At 40.7% G+C, this 25,123-nt stretch overlaps 1 protein-coding gene across 2 annotated transcripts in view; it reads left to right on the top strand.

The window, feature by feature from the left end:
- CLTC (clathrin heavy chain) overlaps window positions 1-25,123 on the top strand; it is a 147,176-nt gene that overhangs the window by 43,499 nt on the left and 78,554 nt on the right. For both annotated transcript variants that reach the window (XM_068268765.1, XM_068268766.1), the window contains exon 2: window positions 18,155-18,362. In XM_068268765.1, the coding sequence (XP_068124866.1) occupies window positions 18,155-18,362 (208 nt within the window). The remainder of the gene's footprint in view (window positions 1-18,154; window positions 18,363-25,123) is intronic.

Raw genomic sequence — 25,123 nt, 5'->3', positions numbered from 1 at the left:
TTGGGTTGGTATCTGGAAGGTTAGAGCGCTGTAGGTTGTATATTAAAACCACCAATACAATATCGTCAATAGAAATACAAGGTTCAAAGTGTAAATCCTCCTTCGCAACCTCAAAACGACGGGCTTTCTGTGGGCAATTGCTCTCCCCCACGCAGTATCCCCACTTTAAGGACCGTACACACATCAAATTTTTATCTGCAGATGACTGGTTAATTTTACCACTTCCATGTAATATGAGCACATACCTGCATAATCTCTTCATAGTATGCACAATTTGTTGGCCTCATACCACATGGCAATGGTAAAATTGGCCAGTCGTATGTAGATTAATCGATTCGGCCGCTGGGACATAAGCCTCACGTCCGCAGCGGCAGCTGCTACAGCCGCAGGGATGCGCGCTAGTCATGTCCCTGCAGTTTGGAGGGCAGATGCCCACGATCGCGCTGTTACCGGGGGGGGGGTCAAAAGTTTCTGAGCCAATCTGTACATGTCTGCTGAGTTCAAAAACCGTGTTCATTCTTAAATAGAGCCACCACGCTACCTCCCGCCGCCAGTCATTAGATTAATGAATGGGAACAAAGTTCACTATTCGCTCATTAATCTCCCATCTATGCCACCCGTGATGCAGGCTTCCATTGATGCCTGCATCACTTCCCTAGTTACAATGTAGCAACACATTACTTCCTATTGTGTACTTATTGTACATGAATAGGAAGTACTCATTGGAGACATCTTGTGGCCAAATCGTAAAATTACACCTACTGACTGGGGAATAACTTTTTTTTTTTTTTTTTTTTAATCTGTATGTCAAAAGGGCATATTATTAAATTATGGGATAAAAATTAGTGGTGGATGTAAAACTGAAAAAAATGCACCTTTTTATTAAAAAATAAAATATTATCACCATACATTATACTAGGGATATAATTTTAACATTGCAATAACCGGGACAAATGGCCAAATGTGGGGATTTTAATTATGGTAGCATGTATTATTTTAAAACTATAATGGCTGAATTTTTTCCATTTTTTTTTCTTATTCCTATTATAATGTATTTAGAATAAAATAATAGCATTATGTACCACCCAAAGGAAGCCTAATTGGTGGCGGAAAAAACAAGGTATAGATCATTTTGTTGTAATAAGTAGTGATAAAGCTATTGGGGAATGAAAGGGAGGAGCGCTGAAATGTGAAAATTCCTCTTCTCCAGAAGGTGAAAAATACCTGCAAACTGAAATGGTTAAATTGGATGTGTGTATGGAGCCTTAGATGCCAATGAGCTCCTTGAATTACATGGGCTGTCACATCAATTGCAGGGAAATGTCGTGCAATCTCCTCAAGTGTGAACGCTGTCTAGACTTCCTTTGTAGTCTCCCTGATGGTAAGGACGAGGCTGATTCGTTAAAAAAAAAATTGCTATAGACGAGTTAGCTTCGTCCATGCTGAAAACTGACCTGGAAAGAGTTTTAATGGTGTATGTGCACCACCTAATGGCAGTAGGCACATATTACAGCATTACAGAAAACTTCTGGGATCTTATACCATATTGTATATTGTACAGAGAATGACACGTATTGCCACACTGGTCTGAACTTGGCCATGACGGACTATTACAACCACTATAACGACCACTAGAGTTGTGCAGCAGACCAGAGTGTGTACAGTGACCCAGTGATGATCCCTAAAGATCTGTCATGTCAGACCTTTAGCTATACCTAAGCATGACCCAAGGTTATTGTTCTTGGCACCTCCCCACCCGCTGGAAGCCGCTAAGTCAAATGCGCTTGTCGTCCCTTTGCCTGCTGCGCTTCGCAACAGAGGCGTCATCAGCCAAAGGCAACAGTGCACTAATACTGTACAGAAGTGTCATCGGCCTTTGCACACGATGTGTCTCTTGCTATGCAGGGGGGAGCAGAGAAATGATGAGCGTGTGTACGTTTCTGGTGGTAGGAGCAGTCAGAACAATGCTATTGTGCTGTGCTCAGGCATTGCTGAAAATCGAACACGCCAGATCTTCATGCAATCGTTTGACCATAATGACCACCCCCGCCATGGCAGTAGTTATGGTGCACCACTCAAGAGTTCAGACCAGCATGTTGTATGGACCTTGGTTCAGGCAGATGTCTCAATCGCCTGCCCAGAGTCTCATCCAAATGCTTTTCCCCAAGCGTGCAGAAAAGCATTTGTCGACTTTCAGCAGCAATTCTCAGCAATCGTAATTTTTCATCCCGCAGTGGGACATAAGAGTGCTGCACTAATGGATCCCAGAACAACCAAACCCTGCTGCTTTCAGACAGTGGGAAAAATAAAGATCAAAATGCTGCTTTTGCATAAACAGCGGTAAATGACATGCAAGTGTGCGTGTGAACTGGCCCTTAGTTGTTGTACCACGCAAGGGAGATGTTTTAGGTAAACACTGGACAGTATTTATTTCTGCATCTGTAGATTTATTTCTTCATCCATATTTGAGGAAGATTTTTCTATTCGTGATTAAAAAGTTTATTTTAGAAATTTTAATTACATTTTTTGACATGATTTTGTTTTGAAACTTTTTTTTATTATTATACTCAAAATGGATACTAGACCTTTGCTTGACTGAGTTCAGTAAGTTGCAAGCAAAAATTTCATGAAAATTAATTGAACCACTTTTTGCACAGAAATCCTGCAGAAATGCTAGGAAGGTTAACTAAACAAGGGGAGCATTGATATGACATTAGACATGCTCACCCGAGTTTCACAAGCTTTGAATAGATCGGTCTGAGAGTTCGGTTGTTTATCCCCTTGTAAAAGCAGCAATCTTCTGGAAGACTACTGGCTGATTAGAGTGTAATGCAGTTTAACTTTAGTTTTCTTTGCCCTACTTGGCTGCTTGATACCGTTGCTTATTTCCTTAGATACAAGAGTAAACTGCAAGATCAAGATAGAACAGTTATTTTCCACAGGTATTGCTCTGATAATACACTTTAGCAGACCTTTTGAACGCCCAGCCGTTATTATATCCTGTGGAGAAATTGTAAAGACAGTATGAGGCTTCTTATTTTGTAGAAAATGCCTTTGTGCATTTCCTACTGTAACACTGCTTATCCTTTTAACATCAGGATGCTTAAAGGCACATGGAAACCATTTCTGTAAATGGTAAACAAAAATTACAATCCCTGAGCCGCCTTGTACAAAAATCAATTTTGCAGATTTATTTTTTCACTGTGAAAATTAAAGGCAGTTTAGAGTTGCGTGTTTTTTTTGTTTTATTTTGTCTAAGAATATTCTTTATTTCAATTGTTTTTATTGAAAGTTTTGTAATAAAGGAAAACAGTGGTACACACAACCTTGCTTACAGTCAAGTACAAACACAGCGGCAATGAAAAGTACTAGACTTATTGCAGAACAATCAATTCTAAAAATAGCAATGAAGTGGAATATCACACCAACTAAAATTTTCCAAACAGTCACAGTAGCAAAAGGTCTCCTTAATAAAATATAGCTCCCATCGAAGTATCATTAATCCATATCAAGAGCGTCTAACGCTGAAAATTAAACAGAATGATCTCCAGGGATATAACAGAAAGGAAGTCTACCATCCTTCATTAACCTTAGGAGGCCGGATGGGGACCACCTTTATCTATATGTTTAGCACTCTCAGATAAAAGACCTGTCCTCCAGTGAGGTCAGGACTGCTTATTAATTATGAGAAACTGGGTTTGTTTTTAGTAGGGTGCTAAGTGCAATAAAGAGTCCCTTAGGGAAGGGGGAGTGCATGTCAAGTTACCATTCAAAGTGCTTCAACAAATTCAGATTGGCACTTCTGCTGTGTTCGTAAACCATCGTTACATCCACCTTTAGAATATTCTTTAACCACTTAAAGGGGAACTTCAGCCTAAACAAACATACTGTCATTAAGTTACATTAGTTATGTTAATTAGAATAGATAGGTAATATAATCTCTTACCCACCCTGTTTTAAAAGAACAGGCAAATGTTTGTGATTCATGGGGGCTGCCATCTTTGTCATGGGGGCAGCCATCTTTTTGGTTGAAAGGAGGTGACAAGGAGCAGGAAACACAGTTCCAACTGTCCTGTGTCCTTATAACCCCTCCCATCTGCACACGCTAGGCTTTAACCACTTCGCCATATCTGGACGCATATATCCGTCCAGATAGGCAGTGGTGCTGCAGCCGTGTGGTGCGCGCGATCGGGCGCGCGCCCGCGCGCGCCCCCGCTCCCTCCCGCTGCCCCCCCGATCAGTGAATGGGAATATAATTCCCATTCACCGATCCAAGTCCCCGGCAGAAATACCGACGCTTTCTCATCAGAGAGCGTGGTATTTCTGCCCCCAGGAAACAACTTCTCTTCATTTTAGCTCCTAGATGCGACATCGTTCGCATCTAGGAACTTTTTGAATGTGGCCATCTTGTGGCCAAATAGTAAACTGCACCCACATACCTGTATTGAATAAAAAATACATTATTTTACATCTAAAATTGGCTATTTACCTCCCAAACTAAAATTACCCAAATACATTTTTGTATTAAAAAAAATAATAAAAAAAATTACAATATAAAAAAAAAAAAACTACATAAATAGTTACCTAAGGGTCTGAACTTTTTAAATATACATGTCAAGAGAGTATCTTATTACATTTTTTTAAATTATAAGCTTGTAAATAGTGATCGACGCAAATTGAAAAAATGCACCTTTATTTCTAAATAAAATATCGGCGCCATAAATTGTGATAGGGACGTAATTTAAATGGTGTAATAAGCGGGACACATGGGCACATAAAATGCATGGGTTTTAATTACTGTAGCATGTATTAATTTTAAACTATAATGGCCAAAAACTGAGAAATAATGTTTTTTTTCCATTTCTATCTTAATCTTCCTGTTAAAATGTATTTACAGTAAAGTGGCTCTTAGCAAAATGTACTACCTAAAGAAAGCCTAATTAGTGGCGGAAAAAACGAGATATAGATCAATTAATTTTGATAAGTAGCGATAAAGTTATTAGCGAATGAATGGGAGGTGAACATTGCTTGGATGCATAAGATTTTCGAAGCTGTAGGCTGAAGTGGTTAAATGTCAAATTCAAAATGTAAAAAAAGAAAAATTTGCACCAAAACCGCAGAACGAGAGCAACAACATCAGAAATCGCATCATGCTTTGCACAGCATCAGGGGAAAAAAGCCCGGGCAGTTTTCTTCTATGCAGCTAAAAATGAGGCTTGGATAAGAGAAACAAAGTTCTGATGCTGTGAAACTGTTAAAGAAACACCAGGCCTTTTCAGTGCTGCTGAGTCGATTTTTAATCCGGACGTTCACTTTAAGCCCTCAGTCATTTTCACTTTATGCATCCGAGCAATGTTCACCTCCCATTCATTGGCCTATAACTTTATCACTACTTATCACAATGAACTTTCCGCCACCAATTAGGCTTTCTTTGGGGGGTATATTTTGCTAAGAGCTACTTTACTGTAAATGCATTTTAACAGTAATAATAAGAAAAAACGGAAAAAATTAATTTCTGTTTTTGGCCATTATAGTTTTAAAATAATACATGCCTCCATAATTAAAATCCACGTATTGTAATTGCCCATTTGTCACGGTTATTTCACCGTTTAAATTATGTCCCTATCACAATGTATGGCGACAATACCAAATTTGGAAATAAAAGAAATTTTTTTTTACAACAAGTGTAAATAGCAAGTGGGCCAAGGTTGGACCCGCAGGGAGGTCGTGTCAAAAGAAATAGAGCAGTGTAAGAGAGAAGGCTCAGGACTTACATGGCAGAGGCTTGGAGGACCGTGTGAATGCCGCCGCTCGCCTTAATGCATCGCGCGGGCGCTACCCGCTTCAAGAGGAGGCCTCCTGGTCTGCTTTAGTATTTCTTAAAGGCATATTGTCACGTATCCTTAGGAATTTTTGACATATTACTTGAGATATGAAGATATTGAGGATTATTAATACTAATATGGCGCTGTAAAGAGGTCTTTTGTGAGGTTTTGTATACTTTTTGACTATTGAATTATTTATATTTATGTATACACCGCTGCAGTCACCTTTTGGTGATTTTTAAATATATATATATGTAAATTTGTTTACAGTTTACCAATAAAGAATATGTATTTTTTGAATTACCTTTGAGTGGTCTGGTGCTGCTTCTATTGGTTTCTTTTTTTTTTTTTTTTTATACTCTGGAATGTAAGGCGTACCTGGGTTTAGAGGGCAAAAACCAGTGGAAAAAAATTGATATACTAAACCTGGTGTGCATCCATGTTCCAAGAGCATCCTGTAGATGTTCTCCCCTGTGTCCTCCTGTCCGCCCCTTGCGCTCCCTGTGTGTCCCTTGCGCTCCCTGTGTGTCCCTTGCGCTCCCTGTGTGTCCCTTGCGCTCCCTGTGTGTCCCTTGCGCTCCCTGTGTGTCCCTTCCCCCTGTATAAGCAGAAGTGTAGTGGCAGTGTGTCTTACCTGATCCATGGCTCCCACGGGGATCACAGACCTCTCATCTCCCACGCTTCTCCTAGTAACTGCTTCTGCTGAACACGTCATCAGCAAAAGCTGTCATTAGGGGGAGCCGTGCAGCACAGGAGAGGTCTTCAATCTCAGCAGAAGCCATGGATTAGGTAAGACATGCTGCAGCTACACTTCTACTTATACTGGGGGAATAGGAGCAGACCAACACTGGGGACAGAGAGGACACACTGAGACGAGGCAGGGAGTCCCCACCGTTTTGCCGGGCGTTTGTAAATTGGGGATTCCCTGCACTTGCCATATAAGACGCAGGGACTTTTGGCGGGAGAAAAAAGTGCTTCTTATGCAGCGGCAAATATGGTACATACAGTAGTTTGTTTTTTCTTTTCTCATGTGGACCCAGTTTTGACATTTTAAGATGGGCATTACTTTGCCAGTAACCACTCTGCTGTTCTCAGAACTGGATAAATGCAGAACACCAGATGGCCAACCATCAGTCATATCTGTTGTCCAATTCTGTTTCGGTGTTCCTGACACCTGGCTTATTAACTTTTTGGCTTCTTTATGACTTATTAATGGCCTATTGCTTTGGCCATTCTTTGTCTGGCTCCTGAATATGAATCTTATTCTTGATATTTCGGCACAATCCTTTTCCTGCCTATTGCAGTGTGCTTCACACTATGGCCTGGTGCACACCAGAGGAGTTTTTCTGAGCGTTTTGAGTTTTTAAATCTGCTGCTAATGTTATCCTATGTGTGTGCACACTGGAGCAATGAGGTTTTGTAAAAAAAAACTCCATAGCATTACATTGGGAAGAGCTTTTGAAACCTCTAGCGCCCAAATGCTAGAGGTTTCAAAAGCTCTTCCAAATGTAATGCTATGGGTTTTTTTTTACAAAACCTCATTGCTCCAGTGTGCACAGACACATAGGATAACATTAGCAGCAGATTTAAAAACTCAAAATGCTCAGAAAAACTCCTCTGGTGTGCACCAGGCCTATAACTGTTTTTAAATAAACTGATAATGTGTAGTTTATGAATTAGTTAAAACATTAAGTAAACACACCCTTTATTTTAGTATCTCCAACTTGCAGAAGCAGTATAGAAGTCAAATGTGGGTGGGGAGAGGTCATTCAAGTGCAGATGTTTATTGAATTGCATATGATGTATTTTCTGTTCTGCCAGTTGGACTAAGCTTCTGCAGGCTGGAGTTCACAAGTGAGCCTGAAATCTGACACTGGGTAGGAACACACTATACAGAATCGCATATGCGTTTTCCATAGCACATAGTAGAAAACAGGGCTGTGGAGTCTGAGTAATTTTGGGTGCCTGGAGTCAGTCGGGAAAAAAAATGCTCCTAATGAATTTAAACTGTAATTAAAGAGAACCCGAGGTGGGTTTGAAGAATATTATCTGCATACAGAGGCAGGATCTGCCTATACAGCCCAGCCTCTGTTGCTATCCCAAACCCCCCTAAGGTCCCCCTGCACTCTGCAATCCCTCATAAATCACAGCCACGCTGCTGACAAACAGCTTGTCAGAGCTGGCTGTGTTTATCTCTATAGTGTCAGTCTGCTGCTCTCCCCACCTCCTGCAGAACTCCAGTCCCCGCCTGCATCCCTTCCCTCCCTGCTGATTGGAGGGAAGGGACGGGGGCAGGGACCGGAGCTATGCAGGAGGCGGGGGAGCAGCTGAGTGACACTACAGATGTAAACACAGCCTCACAGCATGGCTGTGATTTATGAGGGAGTGCAGGGGGACCTTAGTGGGGTTTGAGATAGCAACAGAGGCTGGGCTGTATAGGCAGATCCAGCCTCTGTATGCAGATAACATTCTTTAACCTATTTTGGTTTCTGGACGTAGAAACTACGTCCAGAAACCATGTGCGCTACCGCGCGCCCCCCGCGGCCGATCGCGCGCGCGCACTCCCGGCCGCGGATTCGGTAGTCAGGGAATCAATATATCGGGCTATGAAGCCCGATCACTGATTCCTCTCCCCCGCTGAAAAAGCGTCAGCTTCTCTCGGAAGCTGCGCCTTTTCTGGCCGTTCCCTTCCTGATGCGCCACTTTAAGCGTGTGTTACGCTGAGTGACGTCATGTAAACAAACTCATGGCCGCCATCTTGTGGCCAAAAAGTAATACTACACCTGAAAATGAAAATAAATTAAAATCAACACACATTTACATTATAAATCTATTGTTTACCCCCCACCCTCCCAAAACTACCCAAATAAAATGTTTACTATAAATAAAAAAAACCATTACAATAAAAAAAAACAAAAAAAACATGTAAATATTTACCTAAGGGTCTAAACTTTTTAAATATCAATGTAAAGATGAAATATTTCTATATTTTTTTTTATTTTAAACTTGTTAATAGTGATCGATGCAAAATGGAAAAAATGCACCTTTATTTCCAAATAAAATATTGTCGCCATACATTGTGATAGGGACATAATTTTAACGGTGTAATAACCGGACATATGGGCATATACAATACGTGAGTTTTAATTATGGAGGCATGTATTATTTTAAAACTATAATGGCTGAAAACTGAGAAATAATGAATTTTTCCATTTTTTTCTTATTCTTCCTGTTAAAATGCGTTTACAGTAAAGTGGCTCTTAGCAAAATGTACCCCCCAAAGAAAGCCTAATTGGTGGCGGAAAAAACAAGATATAGATCAGTTCATTGTGATAAGTAGTGATAAAGTTATAGGCTAATGAATGGGAGGTGAACATTTCTCTCGTGAAAACCACGGAACCTGAATGGGTTAAACACACCTCGGGTTCTCTTTAAAATAGAAAATATGATAAAATGTTCTATTTCTCAGATAATGGTCATCATAAATAATTTGCACGCACCCCAAAATAACTTACTTGTGCTGCTTCAATAAAGCAGTCCTTGTATTTTTAAAGTCAGATATACATATCTGATTATGTGATTGTGACTGTACTGTATGTATGTATGTATGTATGTCAGTGTTGCCAACTCATCCCTTTAATTACTGACACATATGAATTATACAGGTTTTGGGGCTAGGTAGATGCAGTTAAAGCACTGATTATGTGCAAATAGCCCCAGAACCTGTATAACTTAGATGTGTCAGTAATTAAAGGGATGAGTTGGCAACACTTATGTATGTATGGACTCCTAGCAGAAGATCCAGGTGGCGGAGGAGGACAGTAAGGGACTGATATAGCCTGAAGGGGGCTGGAGGAAGCCCCAGGTATGTATCCAACTTTTAATTTCATCTGTCTCGGGTTTACTTTGTTACACAGTAGTACTATACTCTACATATGCACTCCCCACAGAGCTGCAGGGAATCCACTGAGAATGTTGTGCATATTGAACACAGAGGTGTTGTATATCACCCATAAACCTGGTTCAGATTGTGCATGAAGAATGTGTAATAGAGGAAGAATCTCCTCATTCCCCTGCAGAGTACCTGCACATCACTCTTACATGTACCCACAGTTACATTGCCTAGGGCCTGATAGATGTTCTTTGTTCCGGTCGGGAGTAGGGAAAAAAATGCTCAGATTCTTAATTTTAAACTGTAATTAAGAGGAAATATGATGATATATTATATTTCACAGATCCGATAATAGTCATCATAAATAACTGCTGCTGCAATAAAAGCATTAGCTATATTTTTAAAGGGAAGGTCCAAGCAAAAAAAAAAAATGAGTTTAACTTACCTGGGGCTTCTACCAGCCCCATGTAGCCATCCTGTGCCCTCATAGTCACTCACTGCTGCTCCAGTCCCCCGCTGGCAGCTTTCTGACCTCGGAGGTCAGGGCCGCATTGCATACATTTTTACGCATTCCCGCTAGTGCAGGAACATTAACATATACATTTTTACGCGTTAGTGGTGCAACGCATACATTTTTGTTCCTGCACTAGCTGGAATGCGTAAAAATGTATGCAATGCGGCCCTGACCTCCGAGGTCAGAAAGCTGCCAGCGAGGGACTGGAGCAGCAGTGAGTGACTACGAGGGCACAGGATGGCTACATGGGGCTGGTAGAAGCCCCAGGTAAGTTAAACTCATTTTTTTTTTTTTGCTTGGACCTTCCCTTTAAAGTCAGATACACTTATCTGATTGTGACTGTGTATATCTGATGTTTGCACAAGAATATATCTATCTATCTATCTATCTATATCTATATATCTATCTATATTATTTATTCTATCTCTTCTGTAAGAATAAAGCCTAATGTGTAGTTGTCACTAATGCTGCATACACACTTGAGATAAAAGTCTTTGGAAAATGCAAGATCACAGACCAATTTTACCCCATTCCATGTAGTATGAGAGCCATACTCTACAGTCTATTCTATGGAGCTGCACTCCCCATCAGATAAAATCTTTGCAAGATGCTGCACACAAAGATGCTGTACACATTCAACAGATCAGTATCTGCAAAAGATCTGTTCCTGCAAAAGATCCGTTCCTGCAAAATGCATTCATAGTCTGAGATCTGCAGATCCTCATACACACCTTGTTTAACAGACTTCATCTGCATATCTGGCAATCATCTGCAGATCTGAAAATCCATCCTGGTGGATCTGATCTGCAGATGATTGCCTGTTAAACAAGGTGTGTATAGCGATTCTCCTTATCAATGATGCGGCTCGATTGATAAGATCCGACAGGACAGATCTTGCTTCCGCCGATTCCCTGCTTGCTCCCCGCGAGGGGACAATGGCAGGGAATCGAGTGGAAGATAAGCGGGGAATCGAATGCGGCGGGCACGTGCGGGGACGCGGAAGAGGCGATCCAGCAGCTAATAGAGCCGCCGGATCACCACATCTCCCCGTGTAGATGAGGCTTAAGAGGATCTGCAGATCTCATAGACTATGAATGCATTTAGCAGGAAGAGATCTTTTGTAGATAATCTTTTGAATGTGTACGGGCATCTTTGTGTGCAGCATCTTGCAAAGATTTTATCTGATGGGGAGTGCAGCTCCACAGAATAGACTGTGTAGAGTATGGCTCTCATACTACATGGAATGGGGTAAAATTGGTCTGTGAACTTGCCTTTTCCAAAGACTTTTTTATCTCAAGTGTGTATGCAGCATAATACGGATCATCAAGGAGATGCAAATCTGCATTGATACAGGTTTAAGCAAATTTTGTATGCAAATGTGTGTACTCCCTTTGTTCATGAAATTAATTTGGTATGTTGTTAAACCTGGGTTTGGTGACTACTAATTAAGTTACACAGTAGTACATACTGTATGCACTCCTGGCAGAGCTGTTGTGAATCCACTGAGAATATTGTACACACTGATCAGAGGTGTTGCTTATCACCCATAAATCTGGTTCAGGCTCCCTGCACACTGAAAATCTGATTTGCGATTCCGATTTTTCCCTTGATGCTATCAAAAGAAAAATGCTGAAAAAACGCAGCGTGCAGTAACGTTTAAAAATCGGAATCGCATGTAGTGTGCAAAAGGTCTCAGATTGTATATGAAGAATGTGCTGCAGAATACCTGCACAACTTTTTTTTTTTTTTCAGATGTACCCAGTTTGCGTAGAGCCTGATGTATATTTATAAGCTTTGGCAGTGATGTCTTTTATGTTGCATCCTTTCAATCAACAAAATTGTAATATGCAAATTAGAGGAGTCTGTGTTAGGGAACTTCATCCTAAACAAACATACTGTCATTAAGTTACATTAGTTAGGTTCATTCAAATAGATAGGTGATATAATCTCTTACCCACCCTGTTTTAAAAGAACAGGCAAATGTTTGTGATTCCATGGGGGCAACCATCTTCTTGGTTGAAAGCAGGTGACAGAGAGCAATGAGACCCAGTTCCAACTGTCATGTGTCCTGATCACCCCTCCCAACTGTGCGCTAGGCTTCAAATCTCAAATTCAAAAAAAAAAATGTGTGCCAAAACAGCACAAGAACATCTGAAATCTCATCATGCTTTGCACAGCATCAGGGGAAATGTGCCCGGGCAGATTTCTTTGATGGGGCAGAGCTTAGCTTCTGTGCAGCTAAAAATGAGGCTTGGGTAAGAAAAACAAAGTTTTGATGCTGTGAAACTGTTAAACACCAAGCCTTTTCAGTGCTGCTGAGTACATTTTTAGTCTGGAGGGTCTAAGTGCAGTGTTCTCCCCAGAATTTTTTTTAGCTGGGTGACATGGCAAAGTAGCCAGGTGGGGTGCAAGGAGGAAATGCATGGCCAGTGTGACTCTGTTTACAGGCAGAGGCTCATCAGGAAAGGCAAGCAATTTGCACTGTTTAAAAGGAAATAAACATGGCAGCCTCCACATGACTTCAATTTAGGTGACCTTTAAGAAAAAAAGTATTTCCTACTGTAGGGAAAAAGAAAAAGAAGCTGCTCCACCTCACCACATATCGCTGTGCTGTGTGTAGAAGGGTGCAGGAGACAGGAACACCACTCCTAATGACCATATGAAGTAAAATTGTCCGCACTCCATCATATTAAAAATCCATATCTTTATTCGATCATCATTAAAAGGTACAACAGTGGTACATGGCAGCGCAAGAGCCGACGCTTTTCCGACCCTCCTGGGTCCTTAGTCGTATTTCCTACTCTACATGGGTATTCTGTTGAGGACCCCTCTTTGGCCTATTCCCGCCCCCCGTGCATTTCTTATAATTCCTTTAATGAGGGCCTGAGCACACTTCTTAACTTCTGTGCTTTTTACAGTAACACATCAATATTACAGACTGAGTGACACGCATTGCTGAAAAATTCAGACGCATGCAAGTATACTCAAGCCCCACTTCATAACTGGTTATACACATGGCAGTTCTGAATGCCAATGGCTGATGCCAGGAAGGAGCAGGTGATAACTAAGGGCTCTTTCACATCTGCGCAAACTTTGAGCATTTTGACCCAACGCTAAAGTTTGCGTTAACTAAGGTAAAATGAAAGTCCATAGACTTTCATTTTACCTTTCACACCCGGCGCTGCGTTTCGGTACGTTGCGGTTCCGACGCACCCAGGCGCAGTTTTTAGTCAAACGCACCCGGGAGCCGGCGTTTTCCGTCGGGTTCAATTAATGGCTACCGCCGCTGAGTGCGTCGCACCGCAGATACCCGACGACACGCCGCAGGCTATCGACGCGTGCAGGAGTACGGCTCCTGCACGCGTGGTCTGATGTGAAAGAGCCCTAAGGGCTGGTTCCCACCTGTTTAAAAAAACCATTACATTTTTTTTCTTTTTTTTTTTAAAGCGACTCTAACAAAATGTTCAGCCTTATTTCTTCTATCCTATAAGTTCCTATACCTGTTCTAATGCGGTCTGTCTTACTGCAGCCTTTCCTAGTTGCACAGTGGCTATATTATCTCTGTTATATAATCTAAGCTATACACACCCTCTCCACGCCCCCTGCAGGCTCTGTATGAGTCACAGACTGAGCTCCTCTCAGCCTATCACATGCCATGTCTTTTGTTTGTAACCCTGCCTAAAACTGGCAATTACAAGCCAGGATTGCAGCAGGGAGTGGCAGAAACAGCACAGAGGGGCCCATAACATGATGAATAGAATGGTATGCTTTTTATTGTAAGAATTTTAGAGTACAGATAAGCTCTGAGCAGGAAGAGGATCCTAATGTTAAAAATTAGATCTGCTTCCCCTTGTTAAAAAAAAAAAAAAATCAGTTTGCCTTGTTATGGTAAACGGTTCAGAGTCTGAACTTGCTGCATTTTTCCGCAACAGCAAGAAAAATGTACACAGTAAAAGCTTATGAGAACAGACAGTGTCCTTTCTCACTAGGCTGATCACCACACCCGCTTCGATCTCTGCCAGCACACAAATACTCACGAGTCTCCCTGTTTTCAATGCTGTTGAATCCTCTGCTTGGTCCTGAGACACAGATCGGTATTGGGCAGAAGCATCTGGATCTCCATAGGGTTGCTAAAGACCAGTAGGAATCCTCAGCAACAGGACGACTCTCATTGGTTCATGGTGGACCAATGAAAATTCTCCCTATTGCTAGTGAAAATTAGGCTATTGTCTCCTATGAGAACCCCCATGCTCCAGTCTGTGTACGAGGAACCGAGCAGAGCAGTCATTGCCAGCGGAACTGAATGGACAAGTGAGTGGTGGATCGAAGCAGATGGCTGCAAGCAGATGCAAAGTGTACGGCGAGCCGAGAAGCCCTAACTTTTTTTTTTTTTTTTATTAACATGCAAAAAGAAGAAATGCAGGCATATTTATTTTTATCATACCTCAACCCTCCTTGCATTCAGACTCCTTTTTTTTTTTTTTTTTTTTTACTTGCTCTCCTGACCCCGAAACCAATAATTACTTAATGTATCTTAGAATGGTTTGCAATATTTATAGCATGGCTGGACAAAAATGGTGAGTTTTTGTCATTTTAAAGGAGATCTTGGGGGGGGGGGGGGGGGGGGGGGGTTTAAAATAAAATCTGACACTTACCCGGGGCTTCTACCGTCCCCCTGAAGCTGTAATGTCCCGTGCCGTCCTCAACGATCTGTCTTGTCCGTTGTCCCGGTCTGATCGGCATCTGACAGTCACTGCAGCTGTGTGGCCGTGCACGTCATCGGGAGCTTACTGCGCAGGTGCAGTGCAAGAAAACTTCATAATGCGCCTGCACAGTAATTTCCCGATGCGCATGGGAGCGAGCATTATTTGTCTTGGTAGACTATATTACCGGGACTGGCTGCGGGGGAACCGAGGATTGTAGGTGGGACATTACAGCTTCAGGGGGCTGGTAGAAGCCCCAGCTAAGTGTCGTTTTTTATTTTAAAAACCTACCAAGAGAACCCCTTTAAAATACAATGTGCAAATGTTTGAATTCTGAAATTCTACTTATAAGAAACCTAGTGTAATCCAATAGAAGATGAAGCCGGCACCATCCATATGCTATTTATGCTCTTTTATTAAATCATCAAAGGTACAGCCTGTCACACAAAGTGCGACGTTTCGGGGGACATCCCCTTTATCAAGCAAGTGACTGTCACTTGCCTGATAAAGGGGATGTCCCCCGAAACGTCGCACTTTGTGTGACAGGCTTTACCTTTGATGATTTAATAAAAGAGCATAAATGGCATATGGATGGTGCCGGCTTAATCTTCTATAGAATTACTTCCGTGTGGTCAACGGATTGCCTGGGCACGTCGTCTCTTACAAAGGAAGGAGTGCCTCCTCTCTACTATATTTCAAACCTATTGTGATCGTTATGAAGGCTAACATTTTTATTACCGTGTTGCTTTCCTGGCCTTGGTGCTGAACATCCTCTAGGGATGTGCTCATGAGTAATTAATTACAAGTAGCTAGCTACTCGAATTTGTGATTCTAATGAGGCTTAATTGCCTCAGGTGTGCAGCTGGGAGAGAGGGAGTTAATTATTCAGCTGCCCGCAGCTTCTATACGTATCACAGCCTCACGTGTCCATTGGGACGCGTTCCTTGACTCAGTACCGTGCACTTCCTCCTTCGGCTGGAAGGAGGAAGTGCGCGGTATTAGTCGTGGAACGAGTCCCATTGGATGCGTGCGAGGCTGTGATATGCATAGAAGTGGCGGGCAGCTGGTTAATTAACCCCCTCTCTCCCAGCCACACACCTGAGGCAATGTAGCCTCATTAGAATCACAAATTCGAGTAGCTAGCTACTTGTAATTAATTACTCATGAGCACATCCCTAGAGGATGTTCAGCACCAAGGCACATTCCAATCTGCCTCTACTGACCAGAGCACATATACAGTTGGAGCAGTCTGATTCATATCTGATTTCATTGGTTTAATGCTTGTTACAGGTATGTGACTCAGACTCCTATGAAAAACATGATGTATGGCTGGCAACTGACCTTTTAAAATATATAACGAACTATAGCAGCTGCCATATTTTTCTCTCTTCAAGATTGGTTTAGGTTTTTGTATGGGATGTTGATGGTCTCTGCCCTAAGCTGCCTACTATATACATTGAAATAAGAAATCTGTCTGCTGTTCGCAGCGAGCACAAATGCTTTCCACATGTGAGGCTCTATGGCTAGGCTAAAGTTCCCTCTCAGGAGAAAAGCTGTTCGTAGTAATGGCATACCAGTGCCCACTAAACCTGTCACCAGTATCACATGACTAGATGCAGTTGAGCAGTAGGAACAACATATTGAGGTAGTAAGAGGTGAACACAACTTGCAACTCAGGACTAGAGATGCAAATAATTGCAGATCTAATGCTGTTTGCGGTTTGAAATTGTGGCCGATCAAATGCACTTTTGACTGAATTTGATTGTCCCAGTTCCAAACTGCATTTCATTTGCATTCAAGCCCAAACCATATACAAAATATTGTCCATTTATGCTCAGGACTGAGTCTCACTTTAAGGATGTATGACTAAGGGCCCTTTTCCACTGCTGCCTGCGCTCCTGCCTGCGATCGTGCTGCAGTACATACGCACAAACAGCAATTTCCACTAGTTGTAATTGCGCTGTTTACCCATCGGGAACCAAGTGCAATTGCAGTGAGAATTTTGCAGCCCAACATTTGCGTACAGGGAAAAAACAATGCGCAATATTGTGAAATGAGCGCTGCAATTTACATGTAAATCACGGTGCTCTAGTGATCTACAAAATGGTTGCAATCTTGCAGCCAGTGGAAAAGGGCTCTCAAGGTAGCTTCAGAACAAAGAAAAGGAACATTGACATCGGATGGCAGTCATGAAATCGCACTTTCCATTGCCACAATTTCCCCTTCTTCTGCTAGATGCTATGATCGCATGCCATACTTTTTTTTTAAGCGAGCCCTCATGCTGCTGTCGAGGATGAAGGGAGGTAGGGAGCCTGGTTATGCATATTTAGCATTTTTTGAGGAGCTGTTGACAGATTGGTGCATTTTGTCATTCAAGTGAATGAGAATGTTTTGCAAAGCAGAGCATAACACAAGTGCAGCCAGTGGAAATTGGGCCCAAGTATACTTTGAAGCTCTTTGCTTTTAAAATTGTCATAAACCTAGGATGGGCTGAGCAAGTCTTTGTAATTTGATAGTTATACATTCATTCCATTTTAGTCTGCAGATAGCTAAGAATATGCAAAATCTGAGCTTAAGCACTTATTGCTCATTTTCAACTTTGGTAACAGTACTCTCAGTATTCTAATGCTAGGTACGTGCAATTTCCCATCAGATCAACGGGTCAAATCAATATATTTCTGACTTGTCCGATCTGCTCCTGATTGTTAATCGGATCTATTTTTAGATCAACACTGCACAAAATAGACCTCTGTATCAATCCAGAGCAGATCGGACATGTCTGAAATGATTGACTCGAACTTTAAATCTGAGGGGAAATTGCATGGTGTGTACTTAACATTAGAGTACAGTTGCTATGAGACTCCCTAGTAATTCCCGCCATCTTGAGTAATTAGCTGTACAAGGCAAGAATATTTGTTGCTCATTTGTCAACACACGGACTACACTGTTTGGCAGTCTCCAATACTCCTGTGTTTCAGTGTGTTAGAACTATGGACTTCTCTAGTTTCATATGTACGCAGTAACAATGTACGGTAATACAGCTGAAAAACTGTGTGCCATTTATCCTTGTATCGTATGGCTCCAAACTGATTTTTTTTTTCTTGTAATAACAGCAGAAGTTTACTTTATATAGTATGGATAACGGGGGTTTTACTGTATATGGATGTATATAAGTGCCCTTCAATTCACTTATTAAACCTTTTTATTTTTTCCTCTACAGCTCCAAAACTTGGGTATTAATCCAGCTAACATCGGCTTTAGTACCCTTACCATGGAGTCTGACAAGTTCATCTGTATCAGAGAGAAAGTTGGAGAACAAGCCCAGGTGGTGATCATTGACATGAATGACGCAACCAATCCCATCCGCAGGCCAATTTCAGCAGACAACGCAATCATGAATCCAGCCAGCAAAGTCATAGCCTTGAAAGGTACTTTATTATTAATCATTTGTCTTGCACTGTTTTTACTAAGCTTAAATAATCTAATATAAGGCTTGATGCCTTCAAATATGTTGCACTATTGAAGTTTAGTTTAACTTAATTCTGTACATTAACTGCCAAGTTAACCTTTACAAATTAGTATTTCAAAGTAGTGTTTCAATGTTGATTGCATGATTTTAATTAAGGGCTTTCCTTTGCTGCAGCCTCCTGTCTTCATAGAGGCAGGAAGGTTGACAGAATATGTGCAGATACTCCAACAATGTAAAGTTTTGCTGTATGTAAGTTACATAGCATATAGAAATAGAGCGCATGATCTAGTTTCACCCCCTTACCTTTATTATATGTAGCAGCATCAGAGTTTAGTAGACTATAAGTGACCCTTAGTCACTGACGTCTCTGTAAATGTAGTTGTCAACCTTATGATGTTTTCTGCGGCTATTTCTGCTATCTTGTTTGTTTTGTTTTTATTTTTTTTATACAATTTCTTTCATTAGTACAATTTTGTTATGCAGGCAAACCCTTACAATTTCATATATGCTTGTTCTTTTTTTGTTCCAGTATTTGAGTGTTATTCTTTTCTTTTGCAATGATGACCTTTAATGTTGCATTACTTTTTTTGTCACTTTCTTAATGCTTCTTGCATGTATGCAGATGGTGAGTTATTTTACTTAGACTTTATTAGTCATTGTACTGCATTTATAAAAAGCTTAGTGATTCTTGGAATTGTTCTTTGTGTTTTAATGAAATGTGTGCAGTTTTTTTTTTAATTTTCCACTTTTACAATTCGTTTGAAATGCCTTTCCATTTGTAGTAGTCTTTACTGGGGTTCTAATTATTTTGATTTGGTTGATGGTGCAAGTACAACCTGGTTTGCTTTTGTGGGTTCTGCAATGCTTTTCCCCTGAAAAAGCTGAACAGCATCCAGGCATTTCCTATAGCACATTGTGCCTGGGCCAGCATTTAGTGGTGCGCTGCTGCTCATTTTGGAGAGTTGCATTCACTTTACAATAGTGGAACAAACCCTTTTGCTGCCATATGTATAGTTTTAAACATATAATTTAAAATGTAGTCGTTACTTTTTAAAGAGTAGAGATGAGATCAGAAGCACTTAAGCTTTTTATTAGCTGTACAATTGCTTTGGCAATGTCTGATTTTTATTTTTAATGTACCCATTTTGGTGTGCTTTACATTCTCTTCCCTACCTCGTTTACATATTTTTAGTAATAAGATCAAGAATTTAATTTTAAAGGTGCTTTTACATAGTCAAAGAAATCAGAGATTGAGTGTTTGTGTGTTAATATATTGCAATAAATCATCCCTTAGTTTAGACTCTAAAATAACCTTTTGCCATTTTTTGCATGTGAGCTTAAGATTCTACAGATTCTGTACTTGATTACTTAGTGACTGGAGGTATAGAAATAATGTTTTTTCTTATGTTTAAAATGTTGGTATTGTCATACTGTAGTGCTGTTTCGATCAGGCTACAGTGCTGAGTACATGTCCATATCAGTTGCTGTTTGTTCAGGTGGTTTAGGTGAAACAAGAAATGACTGCCTTAAAGCCTAACTCCAGGACAAATGGAGTGGAAAGGGGTTAGGAGATATTTTGAATTTTTACTACGGTCTTTCTCTACTGGGGATTTTACATCATTTCCTGTACCTGGGACCACCTGGGACTTGGATTGCTTTAATATGAATCAAGGAAAGTATATGCACAGTAATACAAATTTAAGTTTATTCCCCCCCATTCGATGAAAATGGTTCCTTTTTTTAATGCTACATCTGTGTGTAGAAACGAGGGAAATAATTTCACTGGAAGTAATAAAATGCCACAAGACTTTCCAACCCCTATCCACTGTACCCAAAATGACAATGGTTTCTTTTTTTTCTGGGTAGTTAAAGTGATTATCCAGCAGAGTGAGTGTTTGTTCCTCTGCCTCCCTTTGTTCCCTTCTATGTAGCTGAGAAGTGGTGGGAGGAAAAGCGCTGTTAGAGACTGACTGGTGGCCCCTCCCAGCTCCTCCCGGTTTACCTCCTGTATGTGATGGTAGGGGAGGAGTCTGGATTGTTTATACCCTGTGCTGTTCAGTCTAATCAAGCTGCACTTGACAGTAGCTACAGGACACCAGCATTGCAAACCCAGCTAACCAGGTATTTTTTTTTTTAAATGGCTAATGTGCAATGCAGAAAAATGTATACGTTTTCCACACACTAGTGTGTGTATTCCACACACTATGCATAAAAAAAAAAAAAAAAAAAAAAAAAAAGCTGACCTAGGGCTTTTAAAATAGGACTGCCTTTGCTAGAATGTCTGCCCTGACCGCCTCCTGATGAAATCATACGGCTGTTTGATTCTATGATTGGTACTAAATATCAGTCGTTACCGCAGTATACAAATGACCGGTCCTGTTTTTTAATATGGCAGGAGATGCATACAATAAAACCTTACGCTACCTTTTCAGCATTTTTTTTTTCCTGTTTCAAGTTAAATTGCTGCCCCCACATTAACCTCCTGTGCTCTAACTTACTGCTTAACTGGCATTGTGTTGTGATGTAGACCAGTGTTTCTCAATATTTATTGGTATGTACCCCCTGGAAAACCCTGTATTCACCAAGTACCCCCTAGCATAGTAAACATTATCACAAGTACCCCTTGACAAATATATATTTAATCATAGTACATATGTGGTTCTAAAAAATTTCCAAGCATTTACTATTGCTTTTTAATTAGCTAAAAAACGAATTTGGTGTTTAAATAAGATTTATCATTTTATAAAACTCTACATTTGTTATTCTTGGTTAAGTATATCAAACCTGAGTACCCCCTAGAACCAACATAAGTACCCCTTGGGGTACAAGTACCACGTGTTGAGAACCTAGGGTGTACACCATTAAAGACAAAGTAGCATTAGCCAGTCTGCTTTTGTAAGCAGACCTGAGTGTTGGTTGTTGTAATAAACCAGCCTCTTTCCACTATAAATTTTTTGCTTTCCTTTATAGAGTTGTAGACATAATGCAGTTAGGTCTGTTGAATTAAGTCAGAGGTTCCATTAAAAGGATACAGCATAGTTCCACCCTTACTTAAATTTTTAGTGATTGCTGACCTGTTTAGTATACTCCTTAATAGAATTTGTTGTGGATCCTCGCCTAATATTTGTGTTTAGAATTTGTTGTGTATCCTTGCCTAATATTTGTGTTTTGACAAGGTGATTGAGGGCTGTTTTGAAGTAACCATAGAAATTGTTAATCCCTTAAACTACTTTTATTAGATCTGTTAGTGATCCCTCCAGTCTGTATATAAGACTACGAGATCCATTCTGGACCCACTGCATATGTGTTGATGGGTTACCATAGTAACAAAGGGATTTACAGTCCTGGCAGGCTGGATCTCTCACCAATACATCGGTGAGGGTCGAGGGCTGCCATTCTTGCACAAGATTCTTGGCAGAGGTGGTCTATAGCTGCATTTATTTTAGCAATACTGGTTTCCATTCATTTTTTTTTTCTGTACAATATGACCCTTGAAATGTGAGCTTTCACAAACCCTTAGGCTGGGTTCACATGCCAGCTGATTCCTTCCCAGTGACAGCGTATGTGCTGACACCATCCGCAGCGCAAACCCCTTGAGCAGATTGCCACTGCATGCTATGTATGAGATGTCCAAGGTCTGGGAATTGTCTTGGACTACAGAATTGTGCATCCTGCTCACCGCATTGGTGGCAGTGGATCCGCTGACAATGGACATGTATGAACAGGTCCTACATTTAACATAGGATCCTTCAACCTGTCAGTTTATCAGCTGTCCTCTGATGTGGAAAACTGAATGAGTTTAATGGAAGTGTGAACCCAGCCTTGCATGTTTGTACATCACCCGTGTCAGATGTATTTCAGACCTGTTTTGAAAGTGTGTGTAGCAGGGCTGTGGAGTATGATCTTTTTAGATCATGAGTAAACTGATGCGATTCTAAAATGGAACGTTTGCATCAGTTTAATTATGTTTTTATTACAACTGCATGCTTTTCCACAGTTGTGTTTTTTTCTTTTTCCCGTCTTGGGACGCTATTAACCCTCAATAAATCTGATGTGTGTCCATGCTGTTAAAGTTTGAAAGCCCAATAAAAGGGGTAATTTTTAATGCTGTTCCTGCTTGGTATCCAGGCTCAGTAGGTAAATAACAAATGAAGTATAAAAAACAACTGTATGTTTGTGAATAACATGACTTAAGGCTAGATAGGAGGAATCTGCAGTTAAAGCTTGCAGCCATCGCTTGAGTCATAGTGAACATAGACGGAATAGCTAAAAGTGGCAGCTGTGTTGGCGGAGTCTTGTGAGGATTTCCACAGTGGGATTTTTTTTTAAATAAAAAGAATAAAAGAAAAATCTTGCTTTGACTTCTGCCTTAACGTTAGGACCTAAAGGGCAGAGATAACCCAGGATTAATAGAGAGAGGAGTGCAAAGGCTGACAATCTTACCTGTGTAATTAAATGGGTGGGCACAAAGTCCTACACAGATGAAGCTAGGTACACACATCCCATTTCGATTGGTTAATCTGCGGCCAATGATTGTACCACTTCCATGTAGTATTAGAGCTTACCTACACAATTTGTTCACAGTATCCAAGCTCTGTTGTACTACATAGAGATTGTTAAATTGGCCAGTCATTGACCAATATAAAAATTGGGTAGGTGTACCGGGCTTAACCACTTCAGAAATCGCTGTCATAGGACAGCAGAGTTTACTTACCCTTGGAGCAGCGACCGGCTCAGGACCGAGGTGAGCCGCATCATAGAATCTATGCCGCATTAGAATTAGAGAACCACAGATGCTGCGTGCTACTTACAGTTGTCCCTACCGGTTAAGCAAAGTTCATAATTTTTGTTGATCATGTAGCAAGTCTACCTTTGGCTAATGGTTGCAATATTCTGGACAGTTCCATATTTATTTTGTATTTTGTGTGTGAAAATCTCAATGGCCTCAATTCACGGAGCTTTATCAAACGTTTGATAATTTTCCTCATGGGTAAAATCTAATTTTGAATTCACTAAGGTGTTATATATTTATTGATCATTTCATTGATAAAATATTCGATAAATCTATAACACCTTAGTGAATTCAAAATTAGATTTTACCCATGAGGAAAATTATCAAACGTTTGATAAAAGTGTTTGATAAAGCTCTGTGAATTGAGGCCAATGCGTAACCATCCACGTGTTTTTAAACTCTACAATTAGGCTTATAAGCAAATAAGGCCCTAAAGTTTTTATTCATAAAAATTGGCGGTTTAAAAATTTGTATCATGTTAATGGCCAAATATATGTGCCAACTTGTTAGTACAATGATTTGCAATGTTTTCAATTCCTTTTGAAGCAGTCTCTGTGGAAAATGCCCCAGAACATTGTAAGTATAAAGTATAGTTGCTTTAGATGTACAGATTTAGGCCTTCTATAGGTTTCAAAAATAGCCTGTCAGTGTCTTTCAAAGTGAAACAGCCATGCATTATTTTGCCATTTTAAATATGGGGATGGAAGGGATTAGGACTTGCTTTGCCCCTGTGCATTTTCTGATGCTGTGCTATCTACAAGCATCATGGACTGTAATTTCCATGCAAAGTGGTAGTTGTCTTCCAGTGTCAGGAAATGGATGTGTGAAATTCTATTTTTAGATTTAGTGTCATTTTGGTAGCTATATTAAAAGGAGAAATACTTTATAACTCCTCATCACTTATTATTCAACATGGAAATTACAATGTTCTAAAATCCGTATACTACATCTTTTGTCCATTTTGTTTTATGATGGGCTCCACTGGTGTCTACCACTTAAAATGATGATCCATGTGTCAAACTGATGAACTTGAAAAGACTTCTCTTCTTAAATCACTATTCATTCAAGACCTAGTTTCTGAGTTTATACTGTTTGTGAATAGTACCTAGTGAGTCTTTGAGCAGTAGAATGCTCTTCAGAATACTGTATTGCATTATAGCAGATACCATTTATTGCCTTAATATACCTTTACACACTAATTATGCCTATACAGCTTTCTTGCATGTCCCAGAAATATAGCAGCACAGACTGCCTGACTGGAGCTTAAATATACCTCCTGTACGGATTCTACTTAGTGATGCTTAATGTGACCAATTATTCGTGAGCTCTGGGGGAGGGGGAAAGTATGCTTATTCAAATACCAGCTTCCATTGAGGTTTTTTTTTTTTTTTTTATAGAGAGACCCTGAGCAGTGGCTAAAAAATAAAGTTGGCACTTACCTGGGGCTTTCTCCAGCCCACAGCCTGAGGTCCCCAACTTCTTCTCCTTTCCTTTCCGTGTGCATGCCCCCTGGCACGTCATCACGTCGGTCACCGCTAGAGTCCTGCACATGCATGGGTCTCTAAAGACTGAACTGCGCCGGACTCTTACGGCGACCGGTCGAAGTTGCTGGATTACCTGAGCCGCCAGGTGGACCAGGAAAGGGAAGAAGAGTATGCTGGGGACCTGGTGGGCTGGAGGAAGCCTCAGGTAAGTCCCGGTTTAATATGTATTTTTTTTATTATTAGCCACCGCTCAGGGTCTCTTTTAAATAGAACATTTAGCTGGCTGTTGAAGCTGTTTGCAAGCATATAGGGGTGTACTCACGAAGTATTGGTAAATTCATGTGCGCAGACAACTCGTGTCAATTTTACCGGGCATTACACAACCAACACGTATGTTATACAAGTAACCTATGCATTGTGTGTATAACAAATTGTGCAATGCCT

This window comes from Hyperolius riggenbachi, chromosome 2 (genome assembly GCF_040937935.1).
Source record: "Hyperolius riggenbachi isolate aHypRig1 chromosome 2, aHypRig1.pri, whole genome shotgun sequence".
NCBI classification, from domain to species: Eukaryota; Metazoa; Chordata; class Amphibia; order Anura; family Hyperoliidae; genus Hyperolius; species Hyperolius riggenbachi.
Note: the sequence above shows the minus strand (reverse complement) of the source record. Positions and strands in the feature narration are given on the sequence as shown.